Genomic DNA, 20,121 nt, shown 5'->3' on the forward strand with positions numbered 1-20,121 from the left:
AGAAGGCAATTAATGAAGGTCAGAGAATGAATTAAATAAAATCCGAATGCATCCATAAATCATTCTAACTTGACATATATTCTGTTTGGTTACAGCTCACTTCCTGATAAGTGTGGTTTAAAAAAAAACAACAAAAACAAACAGAACATTTTTAATAGTAAAAGAACCCCAGGGGATGTCATCTTGGAAAGAACATGATGGAATGATGTCAGGTGACCTCACAGGAAGTGTGTCCTGGATGAATACCATGCAGATAGATCTACACAGAAATTAGCACCTACCCTGGCACCAGCAAGACCAGCGTGACCTTTTTCCCCAGGTTTGCCAGCATCACCCTATAATAAACATTAAAAAATGTTACACATTCAATGGCAAATTAGCCATCACAATTTTGAAATGTTCATTTCCTGCTTCTGTTTTTAGATTCCCAGTCTTTGAATTTGGTTATCTAAGCCTTAGACTCGAAGGTTTGATCCATCGCCCTGCAGTTCTATATACAACAAGGTTCACCTGTGTCTGCAGAAGCAAGACTCAGGAGGTGGATTTTCAGCAGGTGACACCCTGGACTCCAATTTATAATATGGTAAGTGACTTGCAATTTTTCCATGTTGAGAGGAGCACCTTTGAAATAGGGCAAACTGAGGCAAGAGAGAAATGCCAGAGTTTTGGTGAAATGTGGCCAAAAAATGAAAGTGCTAAGGGAAAGGAGGTTGAGGTGATTCTTACAGTGGGGCCTTTGGGCCCAGGGAATCCGATGTTGCCAGGCTCTCCTCTTGCTCCGGCGGGGCCGATGGGTCCGGGCCGGCCGTCAATCCCAGGGAGACCCTGAAACCAGAGTTGATTGAAACGTTACCTAGCATCCACGCGGTCTCACGACCTCAGGCTTGTGGTCCAGCATCTCCATTATGAATCATGAATCCATTTTCCTTTTCTAAGGAGCATGTTGTTACACACACAGCCAGGCCATTTCACCATTTCATAGGTACACAATCCCCTCTCTCCCTCTCTTTTCATACCCTGTCACCCTCTCCAAGGTTCCCTGTCAGGTTTTTTTTTTTCTTTTTTTTTCTCTTTCTTTTCCCTTTTCTCCTTTCAGTCCTGTATTCTTTTGGACTCCATAATTGCAACCCATTATTTTGCATTTCTAGATGATGTACATGGCTGATATTTATTTCCAATGTGTTCATGTATAAATAAGCCACAAAATAGACTTGATAAGGGTGCAATAAGTGTCCTTGAAAATATAATGGAAAAGGAACAATACTTACCACGGGACCTTCTTTACCAGCTGGGCCAACATTTCCAGGGGAACCGGGAAAACCCTATAAAGCAAATGAAGATGCTTTCATATTGGCACTTTCATGCACATACTGCAATTAGTATGTTCACGAGGCACCAATTAATTGAAATCTCACAAAAGCACTCTCCCCTACTTTTTTTGTTCATTGCCTGGGGTAAATCATCGGGAGTATTAGCCAGAATCCTGAAATCTTTTCTATTTGCTTTGTGCTTTTCCTTTTACAGCTGGTCTGTTTATAGTTATCTCAAGAAACTGTTGAGCAACATGCTATATGGGCAAAATATATCATGTTATTTACTCATCATAGGAAAACAAATACTTTTAGCAAGCAATTTTCCAAAGTGGATTTTTTTTATTGCTATGTTTCATGTCTTTATCAGTTGTTTATGGTACAGTTACAGTTGATATCCACCCATAAGAGATAACAGAGGCAAAAACAAATTACTCTATTGCTGTGGAATAGGGTGTCTGTGGGCCTCAAGGTCATTTCTCCATAGCAAGTGTGATGCTGAATACATTACAGCACTTTGTGATTGCTGGAAAAATGATTTCACTATGAATCTAATAAACTGATAATGTATAGCCCTAATACGATTCACGAATACCTTATATAAAACTCACCAATTGTGATAAAAGATTCATGCTGATAGAACTAACCTAATTTGGACATATGAAAATAAATCCATTCTTCCCCAAACCTCATAGCCATTGTATCAAGTAATAAATAGGAAATTTATGAACTAACCAAATGGGTAAGAAATCTCTACTAGGCTTTGATGAAGCTAAATTTAAAAAGGCAACCATCATCAAGCCTGCTAACACATTTACTTTTAGTTATTATATTGTTGCCTTCAAATAATATTCATCTTTTTAAAAAAAGGGAACAGTGACATGTGTTACTTGCTCAGAATCAATCGGAAACTTACTCGGGGTCCCATGAGACCAGGCTCTCCAGGGCGACCAGCATCTCCATGGGGACCTCGAGCACCAGCAGGACCAGTGGCACCACGTGGACCAGCGGGGCCCTGTTAAAGAGACGGGGAGGGGCAGGGCTGGAGTGAATGACACAGCAACCACCAGAAGCCTCAAGCTCCTTCCCAGGAGATGAGTAATAGGCAACCTACCATGACACCAGCTCTGCCATCAGCTCCAGGAAGACCACGAGAGCCAGGATTTCCCTGTAAGAAAGTACATGAAGAGCATTGGAGATGGCCCTTGAACCAGGTGGGGCAGAGTTTATTGAAACACGGCATGATGCAAGCAATCTTGATTCCCTTAAGGGGGAGATACGAACGCAAATCGAGTTGCAAGCTTTTACCCGGACACCAAAGGAATGTTTGGAGGAAGCATTTTGCAAAAGTGGGTCATCATCGTTTCCAGATCTATTTTATAGCATGCCGAAACGTGAGTCACCGATTTAATAAAGCAGATGGAAAGCAGATGCTTCCTCCGTCTAGAAAATGCACTCAATAATTCCGACCAATTAACACCCAGGGAGAGGGTGTTATCATCTGTCTCTGGTGTGTCTGGTCAAGAGCGTTTGGAACCTACTCTCAGCCCAGCAGGTCCTGGGGGCCCAGCGGGGCCAGCTTCACCAGCGGAGCCTCTCTTTCCTTCTTCCCCACTGGGACCAGGAGGACCTTGAGCTCCAGCAGAGCCCTGTTTAATTAAAAAAAAAAAAAAAGAAGAATTAGAAGAAGAGGGAATAGAAAAAATCATTTCGATGTCATATCCGGGTGCAGAAAAAGTGATAACTTAAAAAAAAAAAAAAGTTAAAGCATTACTTTTGGGATTAAAAAGGTAATAACTTCATAAAATTATGATAATAGAACTACTTACAGGCTCACCCTTGTTTCCAGTCTCTCCTTTGGAACCAGCTGGACCAGGCTCACCCTAGGGTTGAAGACAACACAGTGGTCAAATGACAGACATTTGTCACAACTTTCTTGCAGATGTACACTTTGGAATGTTTATAGATCAAGGTAGAGAGAAACTCAAGTTCTCTAAGAAATGTGCCCAGTTCACGTGGAAACGTCTCACAGGGGAATAGTGTTGGTGGAAAGGACAAGACTGGTAGTGTTGACATGTGCCTCGCTGACCTCTGGATGATAGTCTGGGATAGCAAGGGGGAGAGACTGTACCTACATGTACATATACATGCACTTATAGAAGAAATACCAGTCAAAATGCTAAGGAAGGAAAAAGTGATAATCTTGAAACTTCCAGAGGAAGTCTAGATGGTAATGAAAGGGTGGTAGAGGCGGGGTTTCTGGATGATGGAAGTTACAGCCCTGACACTCACAACGAGTCCTCTGGGACCAGCGGCACCAGCAGCACCAGGAGGGCCGGGAATGCCTCGGGGTCCAGGGAGGCCAGGGGCCCCAGCAACGCCGGGCAGGCCCTGTGAAGGAGAATGCAGTGTGGTCAATCCTGAAGCCACGGACCCAGAGGCAGCACTCATTCAGTGCCATTAAAACCACAGCAGCAAATCTGAGCTATGGCCCCCTTCCGACATCCTCCCTGCCTCCATCCCCAGCGCATACTCACAGCAGCACCCTTAGCACCAGCCAGGCCATTGGCTCCAGGGTTTCCCTACAGAAAAAAAAGGAAGGGAGAAAGATATCAGGTAATAGAAATATTTGTCTTCTTCCTTGACACCAGCTTCGCTCTTTCTTTCCTCCTTCCACAAAGTGGGGTTAATGACAGTGGCTACTTACAGGCGGTCCGACGGGGCCAGAGAGACCAGGAAGACCCACTTCACCACGGGGACCGGCAGGACCAGAAGGACCAGGGTTACCAACAGGTCCAATTTCACCCTAAAAGAGGGAATGGCCCTGGGGCATTAGGCAGCAAGTAATGAAATAGCATAGCTCCATTTTTAGGACACCGATTTTATTATTATTATTTTTAAATATAGTTTTATTGATTTTGTACAGAGAGGAAAGAAGAGAGATAGAGAGTTAGAAACATCGATGAGAGAGTCATCGATCAGCTGCCTCTTGCACACCCCCTACTGGGGATATGCCTGCAACCAAGGTACATGCCCTTGACCGGAATCGAACTCGGGACCTTTCAGTCCCCAAGCCCACGCTCTATCCATTGAGCCAAACCGGTTTCGGCAGGACACCGATTTTATGAAATTTCTTCAGAATTGCAGTCATTTCCCTTATCTAGTCTGGTACCACAAGATTTGGTTTTGGGATCTTATTTTCCTAGCTACCATCCTCATCCTACTGTCCTGGCTACCACTGCTAGCTTCATCTCTCTCTGTGTCCCTATGGTTCTCAGCTAGCCAATCCCCACTAGTTTGGGAGGATACCCACAGGATCATTTCTATGTTGCCATCTCTATCTATACTCATAGTGCCCGAGTGCAGAGAGGTGAAGTATTTCAAGCTTGGAGAGGGAAAACTGGACATCCTGTACTCACCAAGGTATCTGTTCTGAAATTATCTACCTGCAAACTCAGTCTCTATCTTTCTCATCCCCATAGAAGTTTACCAATATGATGACAGTTGTCACCGGGTTTTTACCTTGGGACCAGGGGCACCTGGGAAGCCTGGAGGGCCAGCAGACCCAAGGGGACCCTGAAATCAAAAAAGAACATGGTGAGACATTTCCTCCCAGTAAATCAGCAACATAATAACCACAGAATATTGCAAGGCTTAGAGGGGCTTGGTCTTATTTAATATTGACAGAGAAGAAACCAACAGCTGGTCTGCTGCCATTGGTATCTTAGCAAAGGGGAGACATTCAGGGTATCCAAGGTAGAGTAGATTTTACTTAATCCATCATTCAAAAGCCCCAGGGGTAGTACGTATGATTAGACCCTTCAAAAGGCCCCACTGCTGTCTAACATGGGGCTATTTCATAGGAAGTTAATAAAGGAGATCGCTCCCACCACCCTCTCTTCAGGGTCAACACTTACAGCAGGACCCACAGGACCCACGCTGCCATCACTGCCTCGGGCACCCTGCGGAGAACATAGAGAGGAAACGTCAAGTGGGAAGTTCAATAGCAGTGACTAGGGGATCTCCCAAAAGGATGAAAAAATGAATAAAAAACAGAAGCACTCACAGCTGGGCCAGGGGCACCAACGCGTCCCCGCTCACCAGGCAGCCCACGGGCTCCCTAAAAGCAGAAATATTTTCAGTGAAACGCAGAACGCAAACTTTAAAAAAGTCACAGGCATCATTTACTCTATCCATTTTCTTTCTTTTTTTAAAGTATATTTTATTGATTTTTTACAGAGAGAAGAAAGGAGGGAGATAGAGAGCTAGAAATGTTGATGAGAGAGAAACATCGACCAGCTGCCTCTTGCACACCCCCTACAAGGGATGTGCCCCCAACCAAGGTACATGCCCTTGACCGGAATCGAACCTGGGACCTTTCAGGTCCGCAGACCAACGCTCTACAACTGAGCCAAACCAGTTTTGGCTACTCTGTCCATTTTCTAACATGCATGAGAATCCACTAGAAGCAAATGGGTCTTATTCGAATTCCAACTAAAAGGTAATAGATTTCAATGAAGTATGCAGAAGGCCATTAGAAAGATACCAAAGAATACAATGCTGAGGGAAATATTAATGAGCAAAAATCATGAAAGAAGTTCCAGCTTGCAAGGAGTGTACACATGTAGGTTTGCAATAAAGTAATTATTACTTACTGTTTGACCAGGAGTTCCATTTTCACCAGGGGCACCAGGTTCACCCTACATGGAAAACAATTGAGGTTTTGTTATTCTCTCTCTCTCTCTCTCTCTCTCTCTCTCTCTCTCTCTCTCACACACACACACACACACACACACACACACACGCACACTCACACTTTTTTCTGATTGGGTAATTTTTGCCCTATTATTTCCATTTGAACCATTCATATATTTTGTAATATTTCTTACACATATAGACTGTTAATTATGATACATATATTTTAAAATGTTCTAAAATACGGATTTTATTTGGATAATACCAACTTTCACAGCACTAGAGAGATGTGGTTGAATGGTACCCCCACTCCAATTCCCCCCTTTTCTTTGGCTATCACTCAGACTAGGCTTATATATTAGAAATGATCACAGAAAAAGAAAAAAACAGAAGATAAATTTGCTTTTAATATTAACATATTTTACCTTCTTTATTTTAACACTTGTTATTTTTATTTTTGTAAAATATACATGAACATTTGAACTTAGTAATAATGTTTGGAGCCGTTCTTTATTTCCAATCTATATGCTTGAGTAAAAAACATGCTGGTGAGGGTAGTGGTGGTTTAATTTGATGCCATGGCACAGGTAAAAAGAACTTTCCTTCAAGATAATCTGACTTAGGCATAGAAGACACAGGATTTGAGAGATCAGTTAAGGAGCCTTCATCAGTAGGATTCTATATGATGTGTAGTTTTTGGGAACAGGCACTAGAATGGGAGAAAGGAATTCTAGCCTGTGTGCTTCTAACCACTAAGTGTGACTTTGGACAAGTCACTCGTTCTCTTTAAGCCTCAGTTTCCCTCAGATGCAAAAAAGAGGAAGTCCCCAGAGCTTCTTACAAGCTTTACCATTTCATGATGCTTTGATTAGTAGTCTGAGCTATTACATTAGGCTCTAGAGAGAACGTGTTTGACCTTATCCATTTGTGTGGCAGCTGGAAAGTTAGGACAGATTCTCCATATTCATGTTCATTTCTGGTCCCGCTAGTATTCGTTACTCATTAATTTGTAATTACGTTGGTATTCGCTTTAATATCACATTATCTCCTTAATAGAAGAGAGAACATTTTAGAGTTGAAAACGCTGTCAGAGAAGAGCCTAGCCAAGAGATAACACACTTCTGAGACTTTAATTACCTAATTAAAAATTTTTTTTGAGTGTGAATAGATAAATCACAGTAAAGAGGCTGAAAAGTGTATTGTGACATGAATGTATCTATCTAATTAGTGCAAAGCAAAGAAGAATTACAGTTTAAAATAACATATAGTGGCCTAAAATATGACTGTGTCTGTTTATTTTTATTTTGGCTGCAGAGATCAACTGAAATTATAGGAAGAAAGGAGATGAAGGGAAAAAAATTATTGACATTGAATCTCAACTGTATAACAGACACTGAATTAAATAAATATTATTATGAATTGGCCTTTTGTCACAGAACCCCATGGCTCCCACCATTGAGGGATTTGAAGTATGGAAGAGAGAATAAGACACTCTTTAGACTATGAGTAGCTTTTGGTCAAAATACACTTTCTGGTGGCGATGGGAAATGACAGCAATTGTTTTAAAAAGAACGTTTCTGATTCAGTATTTTACCTTAATACCTGGAGCACCAGGTTGTCCCTTCAATCCATCCAGACCATTGTGTCCCTGAAAGGCAAATCCTTATTATTAAAAGGTTGTGCCATCCCAGCGCTCGGTCAAATCAAACATCTGTCTCTGCCCTTACTCTCTCCTGGCTAATTCCTGTGAAGGCTTTGGTAGAATGCACCCCCAGAGCTTCAGCACCTGGCAAACGCGAGCCACCCCTCCCCCCCTTTCCCTAGGCAAGCTCCCTGCGCGGGAAATGGAAGGATATAGACTAGTTGCTCTCTTTAGTCCTCTCCAACGTTAATCATCTTCCTATCTTTAGAAGCTGTAAATACCTCTTGAGCCATTTATACAATTTTCTCCGTAGAGATTCCTGCTCCTTGGCAACTAGGAACAGATGGAAAGAAGCTACTTCCCAGCAATCCTTCCCTCCTTGACTCTCTTCACTCTGGCAAACTCCAGGACTTTGGATGCAAATATACCACCGAGAATTTTAAATATAGTTGAGATTTTTTTCCTAAAAATAATCAACATTTTTTTCTCATGGGGAAAATAATGTGCTCACCCTAATGCCCTTGAAGCCAGGAAGTCCAGGAGTCCCAGGGAAACCACGAGCACCCTAAAACACACACACACAAGAAGACACATGAAGTTTTTGTTCCAAAAAAAAAGGTCAATTATTTATTCTCTCCAAAAAATTTCTTCTTATCAAAATTCCAGCTTGGAATCAAAGACTAATATATTTTAAGCACAGAATGGTACATTAACTTGCTCTATTTGAGTAACAACTACTGTGGTGTTTGTAGAAAACACTGTGTTGGCTGTTCATAGTATGTTTGCTGTAATCGATATTACATTATTTGCATTAATAAAAACTGGGTCCACATTCTTGTTTGTCAGATGCCTTCAGTAAGAGTTATACAATACGTATGCAGACCTCTAGGTTGTTATTTAGACTTTAGTTTTAGCAACAATCTTATATGTGAGATGCTTCCGATGTTGGGACCATCCACTGCTGTACAAAGCCTTACCTGTGGCCCAACAACTCCTCTCTCACCAGGTCGGCCGGGTTTTCCAGGGTGACCCTGAAACACAAAAGCGGTATAGGGTTAACCTTTCCCTGGCAAACTCTCCAGTGGAAGTGGGGGATCTTGGTGTTCACAATAGGGAAAAAATGGCATCACATAAAAATTAAGTATATATTTAATTAACAATTATATTTTCTTAAATACAATCCAATTAATGAATATTTCATTAACATACTCCTTTCCATATGGGGACAGTTCTATTGGGCATAGTTGGTTCTTGGCAGAATACTTCATTTGAAGCTAGGAACTCTCATTGAGGCAGGAGGATTTAAATGGCACTTGGAAATGCTTAAGGGTAAATACTTACATCCTCACCGGCCTTGCCAGGAGGGCCAGCTGGACCACGAGAACCCGCAGGACCCTAGAGAATGGGAGACCCATCATGGTGTTAGGATATATTAATACATTTCTTAAAAAAGAAAAAAGAAAAAAAAGGTATTTATCACAAAGGAGATGAGTGTACTTACAGTTTGACCAGGTTCACCAGGCTCACCAGCAGGTCCTTGGAAACCTTGAGGGCCCTAAGAGAAAACAATACGCCATACTTCAAGCCTTTATTTAATTCTATGGAAAGAATTTTCCATAAGAGCTTTTTACATAAAGGCTTCCCCCCGCCCCCTCTCTTCCACTGGCTTTTTGTACTTACAGGGGCTCCAGCTGCTCCAGGAGGGCCTCTGGGTCCCATCAGACCCTGGAAACAGGACAGACAGAGTTAGCACTGGCAGTGGTCATGGCTTTGGGTAGGGTTAAAGCCATTACCATAGATGTTTTGTAATGGACAGCTGATCAGAATGGCCATGGTTTTATGTCATTGTTTTTGCCCTTCTCCAAAGAAGCATTTAAGGACCCAAGTTTCCTCCACTATCACTCTGCCTTTGCCTTTCCTTCTTTGCTAACCCAAGTCAGTAGAACTCAATGCAAATTAGATGGGAGGGCCACAGGGCCCTTAAAATTGTGCACAGTGGACATGCTGAGATCAGTCTTGCATAGTTCAGAATATGTGCCTGCCTTCTATGCAGCTGACGAAGCATTTTCATTTGGATTCCCTTGATCATACGTCATCTCCCATGTCATCCCTCGCTAAGAAATGGATATTTTTATTGCCCCAGGGGCATACATTAAAAAGGATAAAAGAATCCTTCTTAATGACTAGAGGGAGGTTTGTTATAACCTAATAGCTCCTCCAAGGGCTGTCGGTGACTGATGAAAATGTCACACAAAATTGGATGTAATGAGGGGAAAAGGAGAAGTAAAATATTATTGAAACATTGGACTGGATGAGTTTATTGTATAATATTATTATTGAAAATATGGCCTGATAGGAAACCGATGGCTCTTCCCTTTGTTCTTTATTCTGTAGCGCCTAAGTAGAGTAAAACAGTGCTACTAGTTTGCAAGGTAAACATCCATTCTTGATTCCCCTTTGCATTAATCAATGCCCATGCAAGGGGCCATTCCGCTATTGCTGAAAATATCACACAGACAAGTCTCCGGTAATTTGTTCATGACACACAGGGACTCTGCTGTCAAGCCTGCCCCACTGTGTTAATGCCAAGAGTGAAATAATATGAATTTTATGAAAAGGCACATCAACTTAATTATAAGAATTATTTATTTGGTCTTGGAAATTGCCTCGACATTCAAAGAAACTGTCACTTTTCAATCCAAATATCTTTTTAGGTTACATTAAGAAATAATTTCCGTTGACAGCATGAATTTTTAATTATATTTATTCATTTTTCCATGTATTTGCCACATGTTCATTTACATAAAAAGGAGTTTATTTTGTGGAGGCTGTGAGACAATGATTACTCATTAATTCAGGGAAGAACCCTCTAGGGTTTTATAGTTATTGATTTTTGAACATGGAAAATTATTTTAATGCTTTATTGCTGCCTTTATTTCCTATTTGTGAAACATATAGCTGTTGATTACATATGTCCGTGAATGTGTGTGGATGTGCAAGCTTAAATAATACTTTATTGATATTTAAAAGTAAAGCACTCTGTCAAGGCCCCCCAGAGAAGTGTTTCAAAGTCAGGGGAATCTGAAATCCATATTAATTTTCTGGGGTTATGTAAGTTTTTTTTTTTTTTTTTTTTTTTTTTTTTTTTTTTAGTGATTTGTTTTTTTCTCCTTTAACTTCTTGAAATATAAGTACTGCTTAGTTGAAATTAGCTTTTAGTTGAAATGGCTAACTTCAAATATCCAATGTAAACAAAGCCAAAAAGAAATCTCTAATTCTTAATTCCTACATGAAGGTTTTAAATTACCAGGAAAAGTCAGGAAATTGCAAATCATCAATTAAAGGCACATAACTTTCAAATGAGAGTTTTAATTTACAGGAAATATTATCTTGCCCTTATAGTGTATTAGTTTATTGTGGTCCATTAACTCCAGCCAAACATCTTCTTTTGAAGATAGAGTACTGAATACATTATCCAGGTGAAATTTATTTTCCAAGGACCATGTTAGCTTTGGGCAGATAAATGCCTTTGTTTGGAAACAATTAATTAAAATCCCTAAATTTTATGTGTGCATTAATCAACTTAAAGTTTTAACTTCAACTTATTTCCCCTCTATTTTATACATAATATATACTATTGCATGCTCATATCTGTTTTTTTTTCCTTAACAGCTCTCACTAATGCATGTTAAGAGATTCACTTATTAAAGATATATCATCATTGTCATAATCATATAGAAAACTTTTCTAAATGTCACTCAAATTATAGCATATATTGATGAATATTTGTGCTGAGCAACATAAGTGCTAAATTTTACTCACATTCTCTTCTATTAATTTGTAGTTAACAGACTAAAAAAAGAATTTTAATCAAAATGAATAAAAAGAAACATTTCCTACATTTCCAACTTTTTGAGGGAGGTTGAGAATCTATCATATTTACTATTATATCCCCAATGCATATTACAATTTGGGGTTCATTGAAGACCTGAGAAATACTTGCTGAATAAATTAGTATTTTATTCAAGCACTAGATGCACAATGCCATCCAATATCAGATATCTAGTCTTTCATCAGCCACCTGCATGACCTCGGGAAAGGGCTTAAACTCTCTAGTTATAAAATGAATGGTCTGGACTAGAACTTGCTGATCCTTTCCAACAAGTTTATAAAACGAAATACTTCTGTGTCTCTAACGATGCTTAACATTTGAAACAATATCAAAGGGTGTAAAAAATTTAATCAGAGTAGTCACTCTTTTGAACCAAATTGATTTATCTAAGTTATGATTACTGTGTCCAGAGATTATTTCTTTGATATAAACATCTGATTTATTCTAAGGAGGCATGTTTGTAGAGAAAATTGAACTCCCTTAAACTAGGCTTAGATTTTTTAAAATGTATTTGAATACCAAAAAAAAAAAAAAAAAGTTGCCGCTTTTATCTGATCCAAGTATTGAAGTCTATCAAAATAAATGGCAATGTGAAATTTAACATAAAAGAGATTCTCTGTTCAGTAATTTTTTTGGCTACGGTAAAAAGAGATAAGCATACCATTGGTCCAGGGCCAAGTCCAACTCCTTTTCCATCGAACTGGGCAGCGAAGTTCTAGAGGAGGATAAAATAAACAAGCATATGTATATATTAAACTTAAGTATAATAATTACCAGCCATGTAGTTCATTTTCTTATGCTACTTGTAAAGATATTTCTGTTGTTCTTTAAAAGGGAGCAATGCTTTTGATATAAATATTACGTTAGAATTCCATATCAAGCTAAATTCCTAAAAAGTCAGGGAAATACACACATTTTAAATTTAATCCATCCCTGATTGGAAGTGGGGAGCTTCCCTGCCTTAATTTTCAAGCCCTTTCATGCAATGTTCATCCTCTCCTTCCACTCCCATTCCTGACTGCTCCACTGAGGAAAGGGAGTTTTCTAAACTTTAAAAGTCACTGAAGGCCTCTGATAATTAAGCTGAGACCAACTCTGCATGTCCACCTGTTGCCTCACTCCTCCAGAACTATACAAAATGACCAAGAGGCCTTTTTCTTGCAGGAGTTTAAAAAAAGATATAAGGAGTTTTCAAGTTTAGAGGGAAATTAAATTAAAATGCGCCTTAGAAGATTAAATTTTTAAAAAATAGTTCACAGTAATAACTTGATCGTTAAAGATCTCTCTTATAGGGGTAGATCTATTAAAGAAGGTGCCTTTTAATGCAACCAGTAGATAAGCAATCATAATAAGATCTTCAGGGGAGAAAGGTTTTATTTGACTGGCATACAGTTGAGTATTGGAAGGAGACTTCTGATTCATAGTGCTAACCAATTAAACAAATATGTTTTCCTTCCTGCAGTGAGGCCATTTGGCACTCATGCCATTGTTAAGGACATAAAGCGAGAAAGAAGATATTAATGAAAAAGGGAAATGTACTTTTCTCAAATTAGTTTCAAGCAAATTAAAACTAAACTGCTTGAATGTTGGTTCAGCAGACTTCAAGCCAAGGAGAACAAAAAGCGTAGAATGTTTGCGCAATTGCTGAAGAGCAAGGATTTCAGTTATAATTCAACCTAATCAAACTCTTTAATAATGCAACACCTCTTCTTTGTGCCCTACTGATGAAAGATATTAAAGTCTCAAATTAAAAAATGGTCGTGAGGGCTGCAGCCACCTTCAGTGCATACAAAGACCAGTCCTGTCACTGGCAAGAGCTCATAAGGAGATGGGCAAATAAATGAAATAAAATATACTAATATTCACATAGCAAACTTAAATGCTAAAAATAAATTGTACAATGAGTCTTCTTCCAATAGAGGTATAAGAAGCTGAAGTTAGATAAATGTTAAAAATACAGAAGACACTTACCCCGCCAAGACCAGGGGGGCCAGGAGGACCAGGTGGGCCAGGAAGGCCTGGGATACCATCAACACCATCTTTGCCTGGTGGGCCTGGTGGACCCTGTCATGTAAAAAGCAACTTAGGTCAGGGTTAGACAGATCCCATAGGGATTTATACAAGAAAAAGAATATCTGTGGTAAAAGAATACAAGAAAAAGAATACATGTGGTAAAATTAGTTGTTTAGACCTTTCAATGTGCAAGTGGTATGGAAATTTAATATCCATAGTTGTCTCTGATTAAAACTGACTTATGACAAGAGTCTATTTTAGAAGGAGTAACTGATATATGAAGAAGACACAAGGCAAGGTAGTTTCTCTGTGAGCAGGGCTATTTCAGCCATTGAATATTAATTCATAATGGAGCTCCAGCAATCAAATAAAGGCAGAAATTATAGCTAAAATGTATGATACCATAAACTTCATGTGAGTAACAGTTCAAAGTGATGAGCTATGCATATTGATTGTCAGTTTCCAACTATGATGAACTTATTCCATTGTTTTGGTATGTTATGTATGAATAGCGGATTAATTAATGTGATAATTAATAAAGCAGTTTTATCACAGGGTAGAAAACCCTGCAGATTTCCTACCATTAACACTACTTATGTCGTTAAAGTAATTTACCGACATAATGCCACCTCTAATGGTTCATTTGAGCAGAATACGTTTAAGTCTGCACTTTCCAAAAGATGTAAGATACAGGTATTTATGTATTGGCAAAAGCATCATATAATGCAAAACCATATATGCCAAATAAACATAGCACAGAATCTAAGTATATTATGAATAATGAAAGCCTAATTTGCACATTTATGACAGGTTGACTGAAATTTCACTATTATTCCCAGCTACATAAGACATCTCAATTGAAAAGCAAACAAATGTACTAAAAAGATAAGGACTATGTGGTGGTAGGGAGATAGATAGATTTCCATTATGTATGCGTTGGACAGGTCATCCAAAAACAAAGAAAGAAAGACCATGCAAAGAATATGGCTCACTGTAATAGTTTTGCTCTTTTTGAAGGCTAATCTTAACTTGAAAAGAATATTGATTATATATAATAATGCTCATTTGCTTCTTCTGTAGTAGGGCATTATCTGCTTAAAAGTGGCACAATTACCTGGATATATAATATTCCTATAAATTGTCAGTCTTCGGTAGTTTCTAGTGTGTAATTATTCAATTATGGGCCAAAGCCCTCTGATAGTTCAAAAATTACATACCCTTTCTCCACGTGGTCCTCTATCTCCAGTTGGGCCCTACGAGGAAGATACAAACAGCACACTTCTAAACGTCTAAGCGATTTCCAGTGAACAAGCACAGCATTCTTAATAGAAATTAGTTGGTGAGACTGATTTATCTACAATGTTATTAGATAACAGCTATAAAAAATAACAGAGTACAAGAGTGCATTGTTTTTATTATAATTACATGTAATATTTTTAAACTGGGAGATTGGAGACTCTAGTCCCCAGTCATTAGGCTACTTTATAACTACTATTTTTAGAAAGATGGTGTCTGTGGGTAAAATTACCATTTTGTTACATCGTTAACATCATATTTATATAGTCAAAGCCCTTTAAAATAATCTTCCATCTATTACGTATAATTAACATAATAGTCATTTCATCTTCAGAATAAAAATGAGTCTTTCTTTTTGTCTTTAGGTAGATCACCACTTTTTATAAGTATAATTAGAGATGATTCTGGAAGATAAAACTTTATCTTAAATATCAAAGCTACTTTATCTTATGGGGTAGCTAATGCATAGTTTTGTGGGCAAATCTTGGCAAAGTCTTTTTCTTCTATAGTCTACTATAAATTTAGTAGAATTAAAAGTCATCGCTGATAATTTCAGTTACTATGGTGAAGTATTAGACTCTTACCTTTCTTGCAGTTTCCTAGAAAAGAATAAGTGAAAGATTATTATGAGGAAAATTGTATACATGTATCTTTAAATGAATCTCATTTTCATGTAGTATACAAATATAGTTACAAAGTATATATACTGTGCATTAATATTACCTTTACATTTCAAAATATAAGTTTAAGTTACATAAATAAATAAAATAAAATATGTATAGAACCAAAATATATACTTATCTGTAATTATGCCTCAAATTCAATTCAGGGACTAAGTGTTCATAATACTTGCAAATAATTCCAGGGGAATGACAAGATTCTCTAGCTGTGAGGTCTTCTGCTCTATGGTAGCTGATGCTAAAACCCACTGGTTTATTTACTCTCAATTTCTTATGGGTGTTCTTATGAGATTGGTTTTACTCAGTAGCCCCGCCCATTTTAGAAATGGGGGTGGGTACTCTCTAAGGCAGCCAGAAACATAACTCTTGATGATTTTCTTGGGAATCCAGTTTGGTCAAAACCAAGGTAGCCTTCCCCAAAGAGGACATTACTGTGAACAAGGCAATCGAAGTATATTAAAAAATTATCAAAATAATTTTACTCACCTGTTTTAAAGCTGTAGAAGAAATGGGAAAATAGAAAATAGTTATTAGTATTATTTCAGTGACCAATATCAGTGATTATCAAATAGATATATTAGTCTATAAATTAACTTACCTAATTAAAGAACCAATTGCTTTTTTTAAATTAAGGATATTCTAATGACTTGGAAATTATGAAGGTCAAAAGTATGGCAGGGAATCAGCAAGGTGATTTGCATGAAATATTAACATGGAACTATTTTGATTTGAATAGTTAATTATTTATTATTTTATAAATCTGTGAAATATTAATATGTCTGGAGGATATTTTGAATGATTAGAAATGAAGCTGGTAAAGTATACAGCTATCAAGACCAGTAGGTTGATGAAGAAAAAACTTATGGTTTAGATAATTTTTAATCTAACTATGAAAAAAGGGAAAATTTAGGAAAGTATGTTACCTAAAGTAGACTTTGTTTTTTTTATAAAGCCTTAAAGTTACTTAGTACTTCACTGAGTTTGTACCAATCTTAATGTTATTTTCCCCCACAAAAAGTCTAATTGGCAAATTAGTCACTATGAAAATGGATTCATTTAGACATCTGAAATTTTGCTTTAAATTGGTTCACTTAAATAGGTTAGCTTATTTTAATATGTATTACTTTTTCCCCTTAGAAGGAATTGCTCTGTATAAATGGAAAAACTGGATTAAAAATCTTGAAAAATAACGGGGAAAATACACTAAAGTAATATCCCCTCCTTTGCTATATCCCCTCCTTAAGACTGAATTCCTCTCCTATGGTATAAAAATTATAGGTTAACACAGGATATAAGTGTGGCCAAGCTGGCAATAAGATGAATCTCCTCCAAAATTCCTTTCATTAGGTGGCCAAGAAGTGTGTCATTAGGAGTGAGAACATCTGTTGCAATAGTCACAATTCAGGAGGGTGGACCACATCCAGCACTGACATTTAAGGGCAATTTATGAAAATTACTTTTAAATTAAGAAAATGATATGTTTACTTCATTTTGTCCACCAGCAGGAAAAAAATAATTGGGCATGGACTTGATTAACGGAAGTCCTTATGATTTTGGATATTTGACTTTTAGTTACTCAGAACTGAGCCATTTTAAAGAATGTGTATTTGGTAATATTCATTCCAGACCATAACTGGCTGCGGATCAGAAGGTGAGTTAGTTGCCTTCAAACTTTCGTAGGTCTGTTTCATCTTTTCTCTGGGAGCCAGCTCTTTCCTTCCACCCTCTGATCTCATAAAGAAAGAACTTGGCAATGTGAATTTGTTCGATGCCGTTACTCCTTAGTATCCACAGTATGTATGCTCTAAGTGGATGAAGGAAGAAAACACACACACACACACACACAAAAAACTGCAATGGTAATGATGCAATTGTAGACACTGTGGTATGTGGGTGGAGCAAACGTTTTGGAGTGTTGGGTGTGGCCAGACAGAGCTCCAACTCCATCAAACCACTATCTTTGTCTGGTAATTAGGCAGCCATTTTCAACACAAAAGCGGACTGGTTTTCTTCACAGTATCTTGATGTGGCAGTCTGGTCATAAAACCTATGGCTGGGAAGAGGCCTTGGGGTCCACCTAATCTCTATCCTGCATTTTAGGAAAGGGTCAGCTTGATTTGCCCAAGGTCACATGCTGAATTAGTGGCAAAGTCATGAGAAAAAAAAAAAACAATCTCTTGGGTCTCAGATCAATGTTGATATGTCCTAACTTATTGTGTTCAGAATATCTGCTGTTGTTGGAAACTCAGGCTTGAACTCTCAGGCTCAACAAAAGACAGGGAAGATAGTGGTTAAAAAAATGTTACTATTTCCATGATCAGGTAATGAATTGAGAAGCTAATATTACTTTTCATAATTATGTCCATTCCAAGTAGCATCCATTTCCCTCCCCAGAATACGCTGACCAGCTACTGAGAATTGCTTTCCTCAGACAGGCAGACCACCTCTCTGTGTAAACCTGAGTCTTCCATTAGCTTAAGGCCTGGTCCCCTGCACTTTCATGGTCCTTCCTGCAGAGGGCGCATCATCATCATCATCATCATCATCATCATCATCACCACCACCACCACCACCATCCAGACAAGTCTTAAATCACGCAGAAGAGAAAAACCCTTGGGGGGGCGGGGGGAGGGTTAGTTTCATATTACAAAACCAGAGGGGTTTCCACAGCAGGTCTCCAGTTCTACACGGTGGGCATCAGGGCAGTTATGGGGCCTGGTAGGGCCTTCCTCCCATCAATTGTTATAATCCAATCCTAGACTAGCCTGAACAGATCAAGAGCTCAGAGAAAAGTTCCCTCACGTTTGGGCGAGTCAGGGCTTCTATGGTTTCATTTCTCAGACAAGTTACATGTGTCCTGTGGACATGCCAGAGCGCCCTTCCCCTCCAAGCTGCACCGCGACCTTAAGACGACTTTCCTTCTTCCTTTCTGCCCCAACCGTCTAAACTCTCTCTCTCTCCCCCGGCTGCTGACCCAAACAAGCTGAAGGCACTTACATTGGCATGTTGCTAGGCACGACGTTACTGCAAGCAGCAACAAAGTCCGCGTATCCACAAAGCTGAGCATGTCTACCACTCAGACATGCAGACTCCTTGGGTCGCAGAGCCCTGGGTCACCGGCGGCGGCGGAGGGATCACCTGGCGGGCGCAGGCATGCAGTCGTGGCCTGTACCTCCAACGGAGCCCAAACCTCCTGCCGCCTGGGTGCTAAAATAATAAAGCCCGGATCTGCCCTATTTATACGGCCCAACTTTCCCTGGCCCGAGGGTGCCTCCGAACGCGCTTCCACCAATGGGAGGGCTGGGGCTGGGGGCCCGGGCAGCCACCGCGGGGAGGAGACTGACTGCGGGGGTGCAGAGGGGGGGGGGCGGGGGGGAGGGACGTGGCCAAGGGGCTGGCTTCTTAAATTGGTTCCATTCTTTTTGAGGACGTGGACACTTTTGAGGCTTGCAAGGGGAAACTCTGACTCGCTGTCTGCATACCTCCGCCCTCCCTCCCTCCCTCCCTCCCTCCCCATCCCCCCGCCCTCCCCCGCCTTTTCCAAGTTTGGAAACTCTGGTGGACACGTCGGAGGAGCGCTCGGCAGACGTGGGCAGGGTGTGCAGACCTCGGGGGCAGCGGGGTGGCGGTGGAGGGGACGGGAGCGGGCAGATCAAAGCAGGAGCTGTCTAGCCGGGCCTCACCTTGTGCCCTGCGGGCCACCGGCGGAGTGGAGAGGGCGCGCTGGCGGGCGCCTTGGGGGCAGGGGAGAGGGGAGTCAGGACCCGACGACGTGGCGCAGCCCTGGCCACCCTCCTTCTCCCCCCTCCCCCGCCCCACCCTCCTCCCCAGCCTGCCCCCCGCCCCTCCCCAGCCCCCGCCTAGCTTTTCTCCCACTCTGGAGGGTGTGCGCCCACTTTTCCAGCAGTCAGCCTCTCTCTCTCTCTCTCTCTCTCTCTCTCTCTCTCTCTCTCTCTCTCTCTCTCTCTCTCTCTCTCTCTCTCTCTCTCTCTCTCTCCTGGCTCCGGAGAGGAAGAGAGGGTGGTGATAGGGGGGTTCTGTCTCTGGAGAGTTAGGCAGGAGTCCCAGGATGCCCACTGTTGGGGGGTGGGGAGCAGGTTAGGGCGGCAGCGTGGCACCCAGCATCTGGGGAGATTATGCTTTGTGCACATGCTTTGCGCACACCAGACTAGACGAGTTTTTGGGGGATCGTTCCCCCTCGCTTCCCCCTGCTGACTTAGGGAGTCTGGCCTGCACGTGACTGCCACAGATGGGCTAGGACACCTCTCTTCAGTAGAACCCCCACCTCCTCTTCTTCACAGACTCTGTGTGTGCACTCACTAGCCTCATCCTGAGCCTGGACTCGGATAACCCTCTAGTGAGCCCCCCAATCCCTCTTGACCTCGCTGCCCATTCACGGACCCCAAGCATCTTCCTGCCTTCTTCCCAGCTCCTTCCAGGGACGAGGAAACCACCTAGCCCATCTTGAGGGGCTTCTAATTCGAGTTTGAGATATGGGCAGTTTTCTCTGATAACACCCTCAGCAGTGACCCAGCAACATGGATGTTAACTCTATTCCCTTCCCACTCTACATTCTCCACCAGGGAGAGGAGG

At 40.5% G+C, this 20,121-nt stretch overlaps 1 protein-coding gene across 3 annotated transcripts in view; it reads right to left on the reverse strand.

Moving 5' to 3' along the window:
* COL1A2 (collagen type I alpha 2 chain) overlaps window positions 1-19,089 on the reverse strand; it is a 36,395-nt gene extending 17,306 nt beyond the window's left edge. Inside the window, exons 1-26 of one of the 3 annotated variants that reach the window (XM_036429401.2) lie at window positions 18,526-19,089; window positions 16,015-16,025; window positions 15,433-15,447; window positions 14,770-14,805; window positions 13,511-13,603; window positions 12,201-12,254; window positions 9,328-9,372; window positions 9,149-9,202; window positions 8,989-9,042; window positions 8,625-8,678; window positions 8,159-8,212; window positions 7,600-7,653; window positions 5,966-6,010; window positions 5,377-5,430; window positions 5,228-5,272; window positions 4,833-4,886; window positions 4,018-4,116; window positions 3,848-3,892; window positions 3,603-3,701; window positions 3,140-3,193; window positions 2,852-2,959; window positions 2,425-2,478; window positions 2,227-2,325; window positions 1,269-1,322; window positions 727-825; window positions 282-335 (exon numbers count right to left, since the gene is read on the reverse strand). In XM_036429401.2, coding sequence (XP_036285294.1) covers window positions 282-335; window positions 727-825; window positions 1,269-1,322; window positions 2,227-2,325; window positions 2,425-2,478; window positions 2,852-2,959; window positions 3,140-3,193; window positions 3,603-3,701; window positions 3,848-3,892; window positions 4,018-4,116; window positions 4,833-4,886; window positions 5,228-5,272; window positions 5,377-5,430; window positions 5,966-6,010; window positions 7,600-7,653; window positions 8,159-8,212; window positions 8,625-8,678; window positions 8,989-9,042; window positions 9,149-9,202; window positions 9,328-9,372; window positions 12,201-12,254; window positions 13,511-13,603; window positions 14,770-14,805; window positions 15,433-15,447; window positions 16,015-16,025; window positions 18,526-18,595 — 1,557 coding nt within the window. In that variant the 5' untranslated portion in view covers window positions 18,596-19,089. The remainder of the gene's footprint in view (window positions 1-281; window positions 336-726; window positions 826-1,268; window positions 1,323-2,226; window positions 2,326-2,424; window positions 2,479-2,851; window positions 2,960-3,139; window positions 3,194-3,602; window positions 3,702-3,847; window positions 3,893-4,017; window positions 4,117-4,832; window positions 4,887-5,227; window positions 5,273-5,376; window positions 5,431-5,965; window positions 6,011-7,599; window positions 7,654-8,158; window positions 8,213-8,624; window positions 8,679-8,988; window positions 9,043-9,148; window positions 9,203-9,327; window positions 9,373-12,200; window positions 12,255-13,510; window positions 13,604-14,769; window positions 14,806-15,432; window positions 15,448-16,014; window positions 16,026-18,525) is intronic. The other 2 variants (XM_036429404.2, XM_036429403.2) reach the window with 2 other exon arrangements.
* Window positions 19,090-20,121: the final 1,032 nt, after the last annotated feature.

Source organism: Pipistrellus kuhlii, unplaced genomic scaffold (genome assembly GCF_014108245.1).
Source record: "Pipistrellus kuhlii isolate mPipKuh1 unplaced genomic scaffold, mPipKuh1.p scaffold_m20_p_10, whole genome shotgun sequence".
Classification (NCBI taxonomy): domain Eukaryota; kingdom Metazoa; phylum Chordata; class Mammalia; order Chiroptera; family Vespertilionidae; genus Pipistrellus; species Pipistrellus kuhlii.